The sequence below is a fragment of the Microcaecilia unicolor genome, chromosome 3 (genome assembly GCF_901765095.1).
Source record: "Microcaecilia unicolor chromosome 3, aMicUni1.1, whole genome shotgun sequence".
In the NCBI taxonomy this organism is placed as follows: Eukaryota; Metazoa; Chordata; class Amphibia; order Gymnophiona; family Siphonopidae; genus Microcaecilia; species Microcaecilia unicolor.
The window spans coordinates 473,223,007-473,241,977 of NC_044033.1; the positions used below are offsets into that span (position 1 = coordinate 473,223,007).

The following is an 18,971-nucleotide window of genomic DNA, read 5'->3' on the forward strand; positions in this document are numbered from 1 at the left end:
GTCCAAACCTTTTTTAAACCCAGATGTGTTACTGAGTTCTAGAGCGTAACTATTCCTTGCATGAAAAAAATATTTTTTCCTATTCATTTTAAAAGTATTACCATGTAACTTCATGGAGTGTCCCCTAGTGTTCTACTTTTTGAAAGAGTGAATAATCAATCCATGTTTATCCATTCTAATCCACTCAGAATTTTGTACAACTTTATCATATCACTCTCAGCCATCTGTTTTCCAAGATGAAGAGTGCTAACCTTTTTAACCTTTCATCATATGAGAGCTCTTGCATACGAAGGGTGGGGCGGTGGGGGCAGTCCTCCCCGGGTGCAGGCAGAAAGGGGGTGCATGGGGCAGTCGTGCAGCTGTCATCTCCGCTGGTTCCCTGCCCCCTCTGATGTTACTTCCTGTTCCTGGGACCAGCGGAGCCAACAGCCATGCGACTGCTCCATGCACCTCCAGGTGGTGAGGGTGATGCACTTAGTCAAAGGGGAGGTGGGTGATGCGCCGAGAGGGGGGGTGATCCACCAGGGTGGGTAATGCACCGGGAGAGGGTGCAGCGGCAACCAGCCCCGGATGGCAGGCAACCTAGGTATGCCACTGTATGAGTGGAATTCCATCCTTTTAATCATTTTGATTGTCCTTCTTTGAACTTTTTCTAATTCTGCTATATCTTTTATGAGATATGGTGACTAGAATTGCACATAGTACTCAAGGTGAGGCCAAAATTTGGCAGCTAAGTTTTAATGCTAACAAATGCAGAGTCATGCATTTGGGCTGCAAAAACCCGAGGGAATGGTGCAGTTTATAGGGGGAAGAACTTTTGTGTGCAAAAAAGGAGTGAAACTTGGGTGTTATCATATGTGATGATCTTAAACTGGCTGAACAGGTAGAAAAGGTGACAGTGAAAGCTAGAAGGATGCTTGGGTGCATAGGGAGAGGAATTGGCAGTAGGAAAAATAAGGTGATGATGTCCTTGTGTAAGACACTGGTGAGACTTAATTTAGAATATTATGTACAATTCTGGAGGACACACCTTCAAATTGTGTGCTCTGGTTTCTTTGTTGTTTATTATTATTAGTAGTAGTAGTAGTATTACTATTATTCATAGGGAAGCACCAAAGGTCACTACTCCATCCTCATCCTCCTCGACCTATTCGCCACTTTTAACACTGTCAATCACAATTTACTTCTTGCTGCACTATCCTCATTTGGGTTCCAGGGCTCTGTCCTCTCCTGGTTCTCCTCTTATCTCTCCCACCGTACCTTCAGAGTGCACTCTCATGGTTCTTCCTCCACCCCCATCCCGCTGTCTGTTGGAGTTCCTCAGGGATCTGTCCTTGGACCCCTTCTTTTTTCAATCTACACCTCTTCCCTGGGCTCACTGATCTCATCTCATGGTTTCCAATACCATCTTTATGCTGACGACACCCAGCTTTACCTTTCCACACCAAACATCATTGCGGAAACCCAGGCCAAAGTATCAGCCTGCTTATCCAACATTGCTGCCTGGATGTCCAACTGCCACCTGAAACTGAACATGGCCAAGACCGAGATCATTGTCTTTCCACCCAAACCCACTTCTCCTCTCCCTCCACTCTCTATTTCAGTCGATAACACCCTCATCCTCCCTGTCTCATCTGCCCGCAACCTCGGAGTCATCTTCGACTCCTCTCTCTCCTTCTCTGCCCATATCCAGCAGACAGCCAAGACCTGTCGCTTCTTTCTCTATAACATCAGCAAAATTCGCCCCTTCCTCTCTGAGCACACCACCCGAACTCTCATCCACTCTCTCATCACCTCTCGCCTTCACCTTGACTACTGCAACCTACTCCTCACTGGCCTCCCACTTAACCATCTATCCCCTCTTCAATCCGTTCAGAACTCTGCTGCCCGTCTTATCTTCCGCCTAGACCGATATGCTCATATCACCTTCCGATCAGGTACCACATACAGTTCAAGCTTCTCCTACTAACCTACTTACCTCTCCACACCAGACATCACTGCTGAAACCCAGGCCAAAGTATCAGCTTGCTTATCCGACATTGCTGCCTGGATGTCCAACCGCCACCTGAAACTGAACATGGCCAAGACCGAGCTTACTGTCTTCCCACCCAAACCCACTTCCCCTCTCCATCTCAGTTGATAACACCCCCATCGTCCCCATCTCATCTGCCTGCAACCTCGGAGTCATCTTCGACTCCTCCCTCTCCTTCTCTGCACATATCCAGCAGATAGCCAAGACCTGTCGCTTCTTCCTCTATAACATTAGCAAAATTCACCCTTTCTTCTCAGCACACCACCCGAACTCTCGTCCACTCTCTCATTACCTCTCGCCTTAACTACTGCAACCTACTCCTCACTGGCCTCCCACTTAGCCATCTATCCCCCCTTCAGTCCGTTCAGAACTCGGCTGCACGTCTTATCTTCCGCCTGGACCAATATACTCATATCACCCCTCTCCCCAAGTCACTTCACTGGCTTCCGATTACGTACCCCATACAGTTCAAGCTTCTCCTACTAACCTACAAATGCACTCGATCTGCAGCCCCTCCTTACCTCTCTACCCTCATCTCCCCTTACGTTCCTACCCGTAACCTCCACTCTCAAGACAAATCCCTCCTCTCAGTACCCTTCTCCACCACCGCCAACTCCAGGCTCTGCCCTTTCTGCCTCGCCTCACCCCATGTTTGGAATAAACTCCCTGAGCCCATACGCCAGGCCCCTCCCTGCCCATCTTCAAATCCTTGCTCAAAGCCCACCTCTTCAATATCGCCTTCGGCACCTAAACACTACACCTCTATTCAGGAAATCTTGACTGCCCCAACTTGGCATTTCGTTCTTTAGATTGTAAGCTCCTTCGAGCAGGGACTGTCCTTCTTTGTTAACCTGTACAGCGCTGCGTAACCCTAATAGCGCTCTAGAGATGTTAAGTAGTAGTAGTAGTAATTAGATTATTTTACCAGTTAATAGAAAGCAAAGAATAGTGGAAACCTATATGAAATTCATGTTCCCTAATCCAAGAGGGATAACGTATAAGCTCATTCACTCAGCTACCATTCTAAATGATACCAGCTACCAGCTAAATGATGGAATACTTTTCTACTACTACTACTACTATTTAGCATTTCTATAGTGCTACAAGGCGTACGCAGCACTGCACAAACATAGAAGAAAGACAGTCCAACTCAGATAAGAAGTATCTCTAGTTACAGGCTGTTTCATAAAGTTCTTAAGTCCTATTTATTTGGGAAGTATGTAATTGGGATTAATTGATTGATAGAGTACTGTTAGAATAGTTATTTATGGATGTAGTAAGGGCATGAATCTGTATGAGTTATTGGCTGTTATTCTTCATGTTTGATTAGTTCTCTTAATAATCTAAATCATTTTGAGCTCCAAAGATGGAGTATGTTAGCAATTCATAAGAGAAAAAGTATAATGAAGTAAAAGGATAGAACCAGGGTGGAATCGGTACAGAGGATGGCTACTAAAATGGTCAGTGGTCTTTATCATAAAGCTTATGGGAACAAACTTAAAGATCTCAGGGCCCCTTTTACTAAGCCTCGTAGGTGCCTATGTGTGGCCAACGGGCACCAAGTTGGAGTTCCCGCCCAGGTACCGCATGGCCCTTGCGGTAATTTCAATTTTGACATGCGTCTGCTACTCGCGTCTCAAAAATATTTTTTACTTTCTGGCACGTGTAACGGACGCTCACCAAGTGGCATCTGATGCGCATAGGTCATTACCGCCCAAAGTCTTTATCTCTAGGTCTATGGCTGGCGGTAAGGTCTCAGACCCAAAATGGACATGCAGCAACATAGATTGTGCCACACGTCCATTTTTAGCAAAAAAAAAGAGGGCTTTTTTTACCAGTGCGCTGAAAAATATATTGCCGCGCGCCCAAAACCCACGCCTACGCTACCACAAGCACACCTTTGTAAAAGGACCCGTCAATATGTATACTTTGGAAGAAAGGTAGGAGAAGGGAGATATGATAAATACATTTAAATACTTATACAGCTTAAAAGCACAGGAGGTGAGTCTCATTCAACTGAAAGGAAGCTCTGGAATGAGGGGGTATAGGATGACGATGAAATGGGATAGAATCAGAAGTAACCTGAAGAAATACTTCTTCACAGAAAGGGTGGTGAATTCATGGAACAGCCTCTCAGTGGATTTCACGTGTGCTGAGGCCAATATTAATGTGTCTATAAAATGGAGACGAAAACAGTATCTGAAATCAAGAAATCTTGGGACAAGTATATAAGATCTCTAAGGGAATGATAGGGAGAGCAGATGGCATGGATGGGCAGACTGGTCTTTATTTGCCTTCATTTTTCTCTGTTTCTGCACCATGGAGCAATACAGAGGCATTGTAATATTCTCTGTATTATTTATTTTCTATCCCTTTCCTAGTATAATTTCTATAATTCTGTTTGAGTTTCTGGCTGCTACCGTACACTTAACAGATTTCAATGTATTGTTCATGATGACATCTAGATCTTTTTCCTGGGTGGTGACTCTTAATGTGGAACCTTGCATCAATCAACTACGATTTGGATTATTCTTCCCAATGTGCATTACTTTGCATTTGTCCACATTAAATTTCATCTTTCATTTGGATGCCAAGTCTTCTAATTTCCTAAATTCTTTCTGCAATTTCTCATAGACCACATGTCATGTAACAACCTAACAGTGCTTATCCTGCTTCCAGATTTCTTCTTTTGGATCGTTTTTCCATTTTTTGAAAGACGTTCATTTGGCTCTGGTAGACTCTTTTACCTCATCTTTTAACTATGCCGGCTGTTATTTGGCCTTCCTTCCAACGTGTGTAAAAAATGGAATTACTGCCCAGGGCATGTGGTAGTCGGACAGTAGTTCCAAACTGACGTGCGTTGGATGCGCATAGGTGCCTATGCGCCTTAGTAAAAGGGCCCCTTAGTGTTTTCACTCTAGTTATTAACTCAAATTGGATCATATTATGATCTCTGTTACCAAGTGGACCTAACACCATTAACTCTCACACCAAGTTCTGCATTCTACTAAGAGCTAGATAAGGTATCTAATATTTATCTTTTAATGTTCTACGTTTGAGTCTGCTTTATGTGGAAAAAAGTGGGGTATAAATGTTCATAAATAAATAAACTAAGGTAAAAGGATTTTAGACCTGATAAGCTATCTGCCTTTTAATATTCTAAGGCTGTAACAAGAAAGTTTAAATGAATGCTTAGAATTTTAAATAATCTTGCAATAATCTTCAATAATCTTACAATTTTATTTCTATATCAAGCTTTAAGTCACTAAAGGGCCCTTTAACTAATCTGCGGTAAACACAAACACATGCAGGTTAAAAAGCAGTACTGTTGGGCACACTCAGGCATTCCCGCAGTAGTTTTGGCATCTGTGTGTGCTTCCCACACACTAAAAAATAAATTCTATTTTTTAGCACTGGGGGTGTGTTTGGGGGCAGAGAGTAGGCATGCTCAGTGCTAATCAATAACTTCAGCTACCACCGCGGCATAACCGATTAGCATGTGGTTAGCGTATAAGCCCTTTCCACCTAGAGAACAGGTGTAGTTAAGGGCCTACGCATTAATGGGACAATTAGAGAGTGGCCATTATTGCAAAAATGAAAAATGCATTAAAAGTGGCCTCAACACACGAGAAACCTTATAACACAGGCCACTTTTCAGTAAAAGGACCTCTAAAGGACCTCTAAATCTTCTAGCAAACTAGTATTCACTTACCTATAGAAGTTTTCTTCTCTCAGCATTCCTTCAGGAAAAAAAAAAGCGTACTTGGAGCAATTCCTTTCTATTTATCTTTGCTTCTAGGGGAAATGCTTCCAACAGCCCTTTTGATGACTAACATAGGGTTTCTTTTACAAAGCCAGGGAAAAACAAATATGGGTTACTCCTGCTTCCTTTTGGCTCTCCTATTCTGAGTGGCTGAGGGTAGTGGGGGAAGGGGCAGTCCCCAAAGCTGGGCCCATTTTATTTAAAGAAGCTGGGCTTGTGGAAGCAGAAACCTTACTTTTGACTATTGAGTCTCAAAACCGAGAGGAGCATCAGGCCCACTAAGACCAAGGCATACAGTATATGGGAGTAGAAGGGTCTCAGAGCATAAGGTAGATGGGAAGAAGGATATTAGGACCCTAGGCTTACAGGGAAATGAGACTCCCTGGTGCTCAGTCAATTGATACAAAGTATTGCATTACAGGACCTATAGTTTCACCAGGAATGTGATTCCCCTCAGGGGAGCACCGGAAACAGCAGCCACTGTCATGCAGTAGGATCTTTTTTTGTTTTGTTTTTTTTTCATGTTCCTGGCTATGACAACATGAAATATTTCTTGTAAAATGTAGCTGCATTGGAAATGAGGAAGGAGCTCATTTGCAAACTGTGTCTAAATTTCACCAAAAAATGACCACTAAACCATGAAGATTTTTGCGGGTTAGTTCATTGGTCTCTAAATCACCCTTGGACTTTTTCAGTATATGGCAGTTAATTGTCTAAATAAGTAAGAAACTGTTCTAGCATTCAACAGTAGTTAAAGGGAAACAATGCAATCTGGGTGGTGTTTTTTTAGCCTGAAAGCTAACACCACTACTCTAAAATCCTACTTTAAAACAAAATGAATTACTCAGCAATATTGCCAGGTGAAAAGAAGAGAATATTCTAGAGTGCTCATTTACTGTTCGATTACAGAGTTTTGGAATTGTACTATGTTGCTGGACTGAAATAACTTTTTAAAAACCTGCCTAGATTTCACTGCCTTTTTCCAGCTCTAGTTGATTGAACACTTGCTGTTGCATGACATAGTACCATTTACTTCTTTGTGAGGACAGACTTCATCTGGTGATTACATTGACTCCTCGGGCTGTTTATACAAATGAATATAATTAGGTTCTGCATAGGACTCTGAGTTGTTTACCTTGTAGCCTTTCTTAATTCCATTCAAGTTCAGCAAGGATGAAACAAATTATTTTCTTTTAGAATCTAATGAAAATTTCCATTCATGTGTTTCAGAATTATATTTCCAGTGGCCTGTGGATATTTGTTTAGCTTTTCAGAAATACCATATGATTTGATGTGGTTTACCTCAATAGTCTTCTTTCCACTATAGAGATTCAACTTGAAAACACAGCAGTTTAGCCTCATAACAGAGTCTTGAAGCCTAAATTATTTGGTTTCAAATTGAAATCTCTAGGGGGAAAAAAATGACAAGACAGAATAGAGTGGGATGTCTCTACAGTATACTGCAGAATTGTAGGATACTGCCCACTTATGTCACCTTCACTCACCTAGGCTGCTACAGCTTCCCTAATGACTGCCTCCTGCTGCCACTATTATTATTAGCATTTGTAAAGCGCTACCAGACACACGCAGAGCTGAACACCTGACACACTGTGATGGACATCTGTAGCCACCTTGTTTCCTGAGCTGATCCAGCCAATAATACCACCTCTCTCTCTCTCTCTCTCTCTCTCTCTCTCTCTCTCTCTCTCTCTCTCTCTCTCTCTCTCTCTCTCTCTCTCTCTCTCTCTCTCTCTCTGTGTCTAGGCTGCAAGCCTACTGTTGCCCATCCCCCCTCCTGCTTTGTTAAGCTACCAGTTTGTTTCTCCTTTTCACCTGTTATGTCATGTTGCTGTTGTCTAGCCCGTAAATCTGAAGCACTGGCTATTTCCTCCCTATCTCTTTCTGAGTCATTCTGGCTGTTAGTCTAGTGCTTTGCCTGAAATTCCTGTTTGGCTGTGGATTGCACTTGACTCTAGCTTCTGTTCCTTTTTCCTGCTATGCAGGAACTCTGCTGTTTGCAGGATTGTTGTGGCTACTGTAACACTAGTTCAAATAAAGAGAAACAAGTGGCATAGACTGCAGGAGTAAAGCAGTGATTTAAAGAAGCTGGAGAGACTGGGTTCTCAAGGACATCTGGGAGTTAGGAAAGACTTCAGGGAGCACAAGGAGAAACTAGATAGGAGAAGCTACAGGAGAAAGGAACAACAACCTGGATAGGATGAGAGTCTACTGTGGACAAATTGAAAGATTTGATGAGAGGGAAGGAAAGGGGATGGAAAGGTAACAAAGTCATGGAAAGTGGAAAGTAGAAAGGAAAAGAAAGGAGAAAACATGGGCCCTTTTTACTAAGCCGCATAGGCACGTACGCGCAACCTACGTGCATCAATTTTGAACTACCGCCCGGCTACCATGTGGCCCGGGCAGTAATTTAATTTTTTTTGCATGTCCACTAAGCATGCCAGAAATTTTCCAGCACATGGCGCTAACCAGGCAGTAATCAGCAGTGTACGTGCGTAGACCATTACCACCCAGTTAACGCGTGAGACTTTACTGCTAGGTCAATGGATGGCAGTAAGGTCTCAGACTCAAAATGGATGCACAACAATTTTTATTTTACCACAGGTCCATTTTCATCCCCCAAAAAAGGGCCTTTTTTGCAGGTGCACTGAAAAATGGACCTGTGTGCGTCCAATACACATATCTACACCATCGCAGGCCAATTTTTGGCGCACATTAGTAAAAGGACCCCATAAGTTGGTGAAGTAGATGACAGAGGAAGAGGCATCTTGAGAATGGGGGAGATTAAGTTAAGAAAACATAAACAGAAAAGAAAGGAGAATAAAAAAAGGGGAAGAAGTAGAATATAAGAAAAATAAGATCAATCATTCTGATATTTATAACTAAGAAATGTTACAGTTTTTCAAGGAAAACATTTTTATACATGTATGGCCAATATTCAAAGAGATATGTACGTTTATCACTGGTAGTTAAAAGGCAAATTCTATAATCTAGATTCCTGCATTTACACACTCCTTGTACATGTAAATGTGTAGAATACTAGCACTTGCAGGCAGTGTCTAATTTATTCAGGGCACCTCAGTGTTATTCTGTAATGGTGCACCTAATTTACATAGTGCATATACACAAGGGAAGAGTATATGGTATATGGGCGGAGAATGGATGGGGCTCCCACTTAAGTGCATAATTTACAGAATACTGTCAGTTACGCATATCACTGCCATATTTAGGTACCCATAGTTATGCCAGGTCTATGGCTGATGTAACTATGAAACATAGAGGCAGAGAAAATGAAGGCAAATAAAGACAATTTGGTCTATCTAGTCTGCCTGCCTCTACCATCTACTCTCCCTTACAGATCCTATGTATTTATTCCAAGTTTCCTTGAATTCAGATACATTCTTCATCTCCACCACCTCCATCGGGAGGCCATTTCATATATTCACCACCCTTTCTGTGAAGGTTACTCCTGTCTCCTTTCACCTTAATCCTGTGCCCCCTCAATCCAGAGTTTCCTTTCAGTTGAAAGAGTCTCACCTCCTGTTCACTTATGGGCTCTTAAACAGTGGGCGCTCTGATACTGTGTTACGCTAGTTTACTAAAATGAGAATAGGCTCCCACAGTAAGTCCTTGAAGCACCTAAATGGAGGCACCTAGTTGTGTGAATGTCCTACCCATCAATTTTTAGCGGCACTGAAAATTCTTTCAGACTGTGCTTGCACGATCGAGATGGTACCAAGTCAGAGCAAGGGCATTCTGGTCTACCTCCACAGATAACTGGTGATACTCTGCTAAAAGCTTTAATTTAGGAGATTCATTACAATTTCAGTTGCTCTACTTGAGAAGTGTAAACTTTAATAAGGATTGCAAAAAAAAAAAAACCCAAATCCCTTTTGCATGTATTGAATTGTTTCGCTAAATGTCTCTAAGCTAGAAAAATGGCAAATTTACCAGTTCTGTACCTTTTTTCACTTTAGTGAAGACAGTATATTTTGGTCTTTTTGCCTGCTGTGTCAAAATTGATTCCATTAGATCTGTTGTTAAAAAAAACTACAAAAAAGTAGATTTTGTGAAGTTTGTAAGAATAACTTAAAAGCTATTCAAAAACAATGACACAGCCAGCAAGCATTGGGTATTGGCCACATAAACACTTAGGGTTCTGTGTACTAAGCAACTCTAAGGGTGTGCTAGTGTTTTTAGCGCACGCTAAACCCTAAAGACACCCATAGGAATATATGGGTGTCTCTAGCATTTAGCGTATACTAAAAACACTAGCGCATCTTATTAAACAGGGCCCTTAAGTTTCAATTTGCCATCTCACATTTAGGGTCACTTCTAAAGAGAGATCTCTGCATGTGCAAAGCCTATTTTATTTGTAGAAAAGGTCTTTTTTAAAAATTGTGCCAGGATACAGACGTATAAAAAGATCAGATAGTTATAGAAAGTGTGAAATAGACCAGGCTGACCAGGAACAAATGAGGAGACTTCTAAGGTTGTAAAACATTTATTGGTGAAGACTCGACACAGCACTGTGTTTCGGCATATAGCCTGCTTCAGGAGTTGAAAAAGACCTTTGTTAAGGAATGTAATGCAGATTCAGCGAAACATAGTGCTTTGTCGAGTTTTCACCAGTAAATGTTTTACCACCCTTAGATGTCTCCTCATTTGTTCATGGTCAGTCTGGTATTTTTCCCACTTTCTATAACTGTCTGTTGTTTACAGTGGGATCTCAGTGTTCTTCTGCCTAGATGGATTTTCACTGTATATAAAAAGATCACACATACTTTTACATGGGCCATATGTATACTATCTATATTCCCAGATATTTAATGACAAGCAATGTCTGGGCATCAACAATGAATATCCAGTTTTAGGTTGATTGCTAAAGCTTATCCCCCAGACTCTATATTGCACGCCTAGAGATCTGCACTGAAATCGGAGCGGATTCTATAACAATGCCCACAATTTAACAAACTTAAGCTAATGATAACATCACTTAACAAGCAATAATGATCACTAATTGGCACTCATTAAAATTTAGGCGCACAACTCACTATCAGGCACATTTTCAAAGCACTTTGGGAGGCTAAGTTCCATATGTTTCTATGGAACTTTGGGAGGCTAAGTGCTTTGAAAATAAGCCTCTAAGTGTATTCTGTAATGATGTGCTCTGAACATCTAACACATGCAGGCAAAACAGGGCATGGTTATGGTTGGGGAAATGGGTGTTGCATGGGCATTTACATGCCTAGTTATAGAATATGGCCCAGTGCACCTAAATCTACGCACCAGGATTTACCCCATGTTTTCATTGGTGTAAATTGATGCGTGTAGATTGAGGTGCTGAAATGGGCGTCCTTGGTTTCCATTATCGCCGAAAATCAGAAACAACCAAGTCTAGGAACGACCATCTCTAAGGACAACCTAAATTTCAAGATTTGGGCGTCCCCGACCGTATTATCAAAACGAAAGATCGACGTCCAACTTGTTTTGATAATATGGGTTTCCCCTCCCCTCCACCGGGATGTTTTGCGAGGACGTCCTCAGCAAAACTTGGGCGTCCCTTTCTATTATGCCCCTCCACATCTCCTCAGGACTCATTGCAGATTACAAGAAAAGAAGCATCTCAATCAGATGAAATTACAAACAGCACCCTGAAAAGTAATACAATCTAAAAACTAAACTGAATCAATATCAGAAAAACAAAGCCTTCAGCTGTTTTCTAAATACAAAATAAAATTGAATGGATCTAATCTGATGAAGGATACCATTCCATATTTTTACATCTAAATATTGAAAAGATGTTTACATCTAAATATTGAAAATAGTTGCTCAAGAATCTCTTAAACTTGACACCTTGGGTATTTGGAAGCACCAAAATATTGAAATAAGCAGATCAAAAAGCCCTACCAGTATGGTTTGTCTATCTAAGTACCAGGTACTTAGATAGACAAACCATACCAATAGACAGGAGAATTTTGGCCCACTAAAAATATCATACAGGCTATTTTAAACTTTATATGTGAGGCAACCAGAAGCCAAATTAACTTTTTAAAAAGAGGAGATACTCTCTCAAATTTATTAATTCTAAAAATCAATTTGGTAGCTGTGTTCTGAAGAAGCTGCAATCTTTGTAGTAGCTTCATGGTGCCAATAATTACAATAGTCAAGATACAGCAGAAGTACAGCCTGGGCTATACTTCTGAAGCTTTCAAAACTAAGACTGGATCAAATTGCTGTAATCTGATGTATGCAAAACTTACGTTTCTTCACAAGAGCTGTAATTTGTCAAAGGACAATCTCAAATCTACAATAATGCCCTAGACCTTAGACTTATTTGTCATTGGTAAAGTTTCATCTGTAAAGTTGTAAAATTTTTTGAGGCAAAGAATCATAATTCCCAAACCAAACAATTTTAGTCTACTGCCTATTCAACTTAAAAAAAAATTCTTACTAGCCCATCAGGCTCATTTTCTAAGGAGATGGACGTCCAAAAAGTGACATCTCTCAGATACATCCAAATCAGTATAATCAAAACCCGATTTTGGACGTCTCTAACTGAGGTCCGCCGCAAGGACGTCCAAATTTCAAGGGGGCGTATCGGAGGCGTGGTGAAGGATGGACTTTGGCGTTCCTAAGACTTGGACGTCTTTGACCCATAATCGAAAAAAGCAGAGACATCCATGACTACAACTTGTTGCACTTGTATCCCACATTTTCCTACCTATTTGCAGGCTCAATGTGGCTTACAAAGACCTGTTATGGTATCGCCATTCCAGGATAAAAAGATACAGTTGGTGTTAAAAAGATATTAAGGATGACAAGAAAGCTGATCAAACAGTTAAAGGAAGAAGACAGTCAGAATAAGGGTGGAGTGGTGATGTGTTATAGTTAGTTATGGGTTCTTATGGTAGGCATTGTTGAAGAGATAGGTTTTCAGAGATTTGCGAAAGTTAGTAATTTCGTTAATTGTTTTCAAGTGAGTTGGTAGTGCATTCCACAGCTGCGTGCTCATGTAGGAAAAGCTAGTCGCATGTGTTAGTCTGTATTTTAATCCTTTACAGCTGGGGAAGTGTAGATTAAGAAAAGTGCGGGCAGATCTTTTGGCATTTCTGGGTGGCAGGTCCACGAGGTCTAGCATGTAGGACAGGGCATCTCCGTAAATGATTTTATGAACATGTTACGAATAAGGCACAAAAAGGTGCCCAGAATGACCAGATGACCACTGGAGGGAATTGGGGATGACCTCTCCTTACTCCTCCAGTGGTCACTAACGCCCTCCCACCCTCAAAAAACATTATTAAAAATATTACTTGCCAGCCTCTATGCCAGCCTCAGATGTCATACTCAGGTCTATGACAGCGCATGCAGGTCCCTGAAGCAGTTTTAGTGGGTGCAGTGCACTTCAGACAGGTGGACTCAGGCCCATACCCCCCCTACCTGTTACATTTGTAGAGGAAACAGTAAGCCCTCCAAAACCCACCAGAAACCCTCTGGACTCACATCTAGGTGCTCCCCTTCACCCATAAGGGCTATGGTAGTGGTGTACAGTTGGGGGTAGTGGATTTTGGTTGCCTCAGCAGACAAGATAAGGGAGCTGTGTTCCTGGGAGAATTTTATGAAGTCCATCGCAGTGCCCCGAAGGTGCCCGGTTGGTATCCTGGCATGTCAGGGGGGTACCAGTGTACCACACACGCTGGCTCCTCCCATGTCCAAATGGCTTGCATTTGGACGTTTTAGACTTGGACGTCTTTGGTTTCGAAAATCACCGAAAATCAAAGTCGTCCAAATCAAGGGACGTCCAAATCCAAGGATGTCCATGGTATTTTTGAAACAAAAGATGGACATCCATCTTTTTTCAAAAATGACCTTCTCCCCGCCTCTCAATTTGGACGTCTTTGTAAAACGTCTAAATTCCGACTTAGACGTTTCTTTGGAAAATGCCCTCCACAAGTGAATCATAGAGATATTTTTAATAAACATTTCTACAGTATGCTCAAAAGTGTCCAGTGCTGGACACAATAAAAAAATAATGTCCACATAAGACAATATATGTACCCCATAAGAATTAAACATTAAATAGCAGAAGGGACAATGGTGACCCCTGAGGGACACCGCACCCAGACGACCAAGAATAAAAAGATATACAAATAACTTATCCATGTATCTTTATGCATTCAATATACAGCTCAGTATTGCATTTTGATTATGTTTTGTTATTGATACAATTTTTTGTTTTTACACCTCCCTAAACATTCAGGGGTCAGTTGTTAATTATTACCTTGCACTATTACTTTGAACATGTATTATTTGCCACAAGAGCCATTTTATACAGCAGACTCTGCAGCAAATAATGCACCTTAATAGTGCTAATATGCACTAACCATTAGAAATGATCCCCTCAGGGAATTTAGTCAGGCAAACCAACTATATTGAATTAAAATTTCAAGTCTTAACAAAATAACCCTGCAATTTCTCTTTACCGTGCAGTCTGCATTTCAGTTTTTCTCCTGCCTTTTCAGGAAACAGTGTCAAATCAGTCTCAAAGGGCAAGAAGAATCTGTCTTGTTTCTCATGGCACAGCTATTGTCTTTTGATTATCTCTTTTAAAATGATTGACTGAAAGCTATATCCTCCAATTTGTGATGTTTCAGTTTCCACTGTTCACGAAGATGCAGCTGTGGTGTTTGCTGCATTTCACTGTTAGTGAAAATGTATTGTTGTAACCATAGCATTGCTGAATATATCTTTTCTTAACTACTGTATGACAAATCAGTCATACTTTTTCACTACTTACACAGTCTGTATTGTCTTCATCAATGTAATGGAAAAACAACCCCAGATCTGTATTAGTGACTGGTTGTCCTTACTTGTCAAAATTAGGCAATTAATGTTCTTTGGTTGATGACATTTCTGGAACAGATGTCTAATCTTTGAATGATGACAATTATTTAGAAGGTTGAGTTTTGCATTCCTAATTCATCTTCACCTGCACAAACAGCTATGTCCAGGCTTAGGTATTTAAAAATTGAAAAAAGATTTTCTATACAGAATATATACTCTGAAAAAACAGGCAGGTGATTTTCTTTAATGTCTTGGCTTCTAAACACATAAACTCAAAGTCATGAACCTGACAAGACTGACTATGCTTTTGTGGTAGAAAATATTATTCTTATTTTATTGGAATAAAATTGACAGGTATTGAAACCAAGAATTGTGTAGTTGTTCTAGTAGCCCTATTTGTGATTTACACATGTAGAAAACCTGATTTTAGAAAGCCAGTATTTACACATGTAAAGCTACACTACTTATAGATGGCAAGAGCATGGAGCGTGGGTGGGAACACAGTTTACACATGTATTCCTCGTTTCAAAAAGGATGCCTTTACCAATGTCAGGGTTTTCAGCTCTCATAAGCAAGTATAGGTTTTCTAAAAGTCAGTGGCGTTCTTAGCCTTGATGACACCCGGGGCGGATCGCTGATGCGCCCCCTCCCGGGTGCACGCCGCTGGGGGGGGTGCCGCACGCCTGTGAGCTCCGAGTTCGCTACGCTAACTTCGCTGGTTTGCTGCAGCTCCCTCTGCCCCGGAACAGGAAGTAACCTGTTCCGGGGCAGAGGGAGGGAGCTGCAGCGAACCAGCGAAGTTAGCATAGTGAACTCGGAGCCCACAGGCGTGTGCCGCGGCACCCCCCAGCGACGTGCACCCGGGGCGCACCGCCCCCCCCCCCTTGGTACGCCACTGCTAAACGTGCTCATTTTGGATGACCATTTACAGAAGGGATTAAGGGGCCCTTTTACTAAGCTGCATAAGTGTCTACGCACACACAACGTACGCCAAAATGGAGTTACCACCCGGCTACCGCGTGGCTCTTGCAGTAATTTCATTTTTGGCGCATGGCCAATATGCATGGCTGAAGAAATAATTATTTTTGGACACATGTATCAGACGTGCACCAAGTGCTATTTGATGTGTGTAGGTCATTACCACACAGTTACTGCGTGAGACTTACCGCTAGGTCATTGGCTGGTGCTAAGGTCGCAGACCCAAAATGGACACGCAGCAATTTTGATTTTGCCACACGTCCATTTTTGTGAAAAATTTTTATAAAGTTTTTTTTTACAGGCTCGCTGAAAAATGGATTGGCGCGCACCCATAACCTGCACCTACACTACCGAAAGCCATTTTTCAGCACACCTTAGTAAAAGGACCCCTTAGAGAGGTCTCCTCCTTAATTCTCCATTGTGTTTTCTTTTTCTCCCTCAAAACTGAAAGTACAAAAAGGGTGCAGCCCCTAAATTAGAACCATTTACACATGTAGGATTCTAAAATGGCAAAACATGCAAATTAAATTCTGAAACACCCTTTTACACCTTTAAGCGTCAGCACTTAAATCTGTAACATAGCTGTGTTCCTTCCACTGATGTTTCCACAATGGATGGTCCCACCACAACATACATGTGCATTGCTGCATGTATTTTAGAAGAGGCTTTATGACAGCAGATCCTTTTTCTAAAACACAACCGGAATTGTACAAATCCCAACCTGGACATATCAATTCTGATTTCTATGTTTTATCTAAAATGGGCCTTTTAATGTTCCATTTTACAGAAAGTAATGCATACCAGGAAGAGGCACATGGAGCTCTTTCAGGAATTAAATCAGAAATTTCAGACTTTGGAGAGATTTCGAGATATACCAAACACAAGCACTATGGTAAGTGTTTTCCATTTTCAGCATGTTTTTCAATGAAAGTAGCATTGTGATTAGTGGCTACTGATGGGAAAACAAACAGAGAAAATAAAACTAGTCCATTGGTCCAACTGGAAACTCAGTTTTGATTCTTAAATCTGGTTTCTGCTCGTCGGGAAGAGGATAGTTTTATAAAGGATTTCCATTTCATAAGGCCTACTTTACATGTGGAAGCAGTTTTTATAAATTTGTAAAAAAAATTGTTCCAACAACAAGTAGGTTATAGTATTAAATATATTAGGAGTTTATCTTGTTGGGCAGACTGGATGGACTGTGAAAGTCTTATCTGCTGTCATCTACTATGTTACATGATAGCACATTGCCCCAAGCCACAACTCGGGCATTCGGCACACACTCAGACGTATCAACCCCCGCCCCCTTCAATACCACACTACAAGCCATATCTTCGATAGAATTGGATTTATTTTGGCCGCAGCCAGGAACATCAAAATTGTTACAACTTAAACAAATTACATTACATCTTCTACTAATCATTATGCCAGCATGCATTTCTACCCGGGTACACAGCTTCTACACGTAGTTGCATATTCTGGGCCACAGGCCAAGCCGTACCAAGCCCCTGTGGCCCCCTGTGCTGTTTTCCAAGCACCCGATGTCACTTGGTGTCTCCCGTTGAAGGAGGCACCTACCACATTTACAAAATGACGTTCTAGGCCTCCCGGCCGCCCAAGCCAGGAGACAAGCTGTATACACGTTGTTTCCCGTTGAAGGAGGCACCTACCACATTTACAAAATGACGTTCTAGGCCTCCCGGCCGCCCAAGCCAGGAGACAAGCTGTATACACGTTGTTTCCTTATAACAAGGCTGCTCACATGCAAGCCTACCATTTGCATCAACTTGATAATTTTCCACACAACTCTTTCTGCAGCAGTAGTTACCCCAAACTTGTAACTGTTATGTGTCAAGCTGCTGTGTACCCATTGCTGGCTGTGCGTAAACATTGTAGTCTAACGCCTCGCTGCGACAAATCTTGCCTCTCAAGTGGGTGGGCGGGTGGGCGTTGCTCTTCTCCTGCTTCCAAATTCAAAAGGACTTCCTGTGCAGTTCAAATTCCTCTCTCCTCCTCCCTTGCTCCTCCCCTTTTTTCCTGCCCCCTCCCCTTGCTACCTCTTGTTTCCCTCCCACTACTACCTCTGCTCTCTAGCTAGGCCCTCCCTGTACCCTCCCCCACACTTCTGTCTTTGCTGGCCTTCAGCCCGGTTGTGGTCGGCCCCCCTTTAATGGGTGTGCCTGGTTCTCAACTCGGGCATTCGGCACACACTCAGACGTATCAACCCCCGCCCCCTTCAATACCACACTACAAGCCATATCTTCGATAGAATTGGATTTATTTTGGCTGCAGCCAGGAACATCAAAATTGTTACAACTTAAACAAATTACATTACATCTTCTACTAATCATTATGCCAGCATGTATTTCTACCCGGGTACACAGCTTCTACACGTAGTTGCATATTCTGGGCCACAGGCCAAGCCGTACCAAGCCCCTGTGGCCCCCTGTGCTGTTTTCCAAGCACCCGATGTCACTTGGTGTCTCCCGTTGAAGGAGGCACCTACCACATTTACAAAATGACGTTCTAGGCCTCCCGGCCGCCCAAGCCAGGAGACAAGCTGTATACACGTTGTTTCCCGTTGAAGGAGGCACCTACCACATTTACAAAATGACGTTCTAGGCCTCCCGGCCGCCCAAGCCAGGAGACAAGCTGTATACACGTTGTTTCCTTATAACAAGGCTGCTCACATGCAAGCCTACCATTTGCATCAACTTGATAATTTTCCACACAACTCTTTCTGCAGCAGTAGTTACCCCAAACTTGTAACTGTTATGTGTCAAGCTGCTGTGTACCCATTGCTGGCTGTGCGTAAACATTGTAGTCTAACGCCACAGGCCACGGCAACGACACCTCATTTGCCGTGGTCCCCCACCCCTCCTGGCTGCAGTCATGCCCTAACGCTATGGCTTGTATCTATTCGCAAGTCATGTGGGATCGTATGACTTTTAATGCACACAAGAATGCCTGAAGCCTCCCTCCCTTACCTATACCCTGTTATGGCTACTCTATCGCCCTGGCTCCTCTATCGCTCTGACAACCCAGGCTCTCACTGTTCGGTCTCACTGCTGCCCTTCTATGCGCCCACCGCCTTTCCCTGTGCCCAATGTACATACAAGTGATGAGTGACCGCATATCCAAATCCGCTGCAGCTCATTCTGGATATGGATACCTGTAACAGAATATAATGGGAAGCAACATGTTAGCACAGTGCAAGCAACCATTATCACTTTGCTGTGGATGCCTTAATGGGTCCAATGTACCGCTTGTATACACTAGATGGGTCTGATGTAGCGCTTATATACATTAGGTCGCCATCGGCCCAGTCTTTTGATG

At 42.3% G+C, this 18,971-nt stretch overlaps 1 protein-coding gene across 1 annotated transcript in view; it reads left to right on the forward strand.

Annotated features, from left to right (window-relative positions):
* Nucleotides 1-18,971, forward strand: part of ADGRB3 (adhesion G protein-coupled receptor B3) — a 1,672,438-nt gene that overhangs the window by 1,630,226 nt on the left and 23,241 nt on the right. The window contains exon 29 of the mRNA XM_030199002.1: nt 16,423-16,527. Coding sequence (XP_030054862.1) covers nt 16,423-16,527 — 105 coding nt within the window. The remainder of the gene's footprint in view (nt 1-16,422; nt 16,528-18,971) is intronic.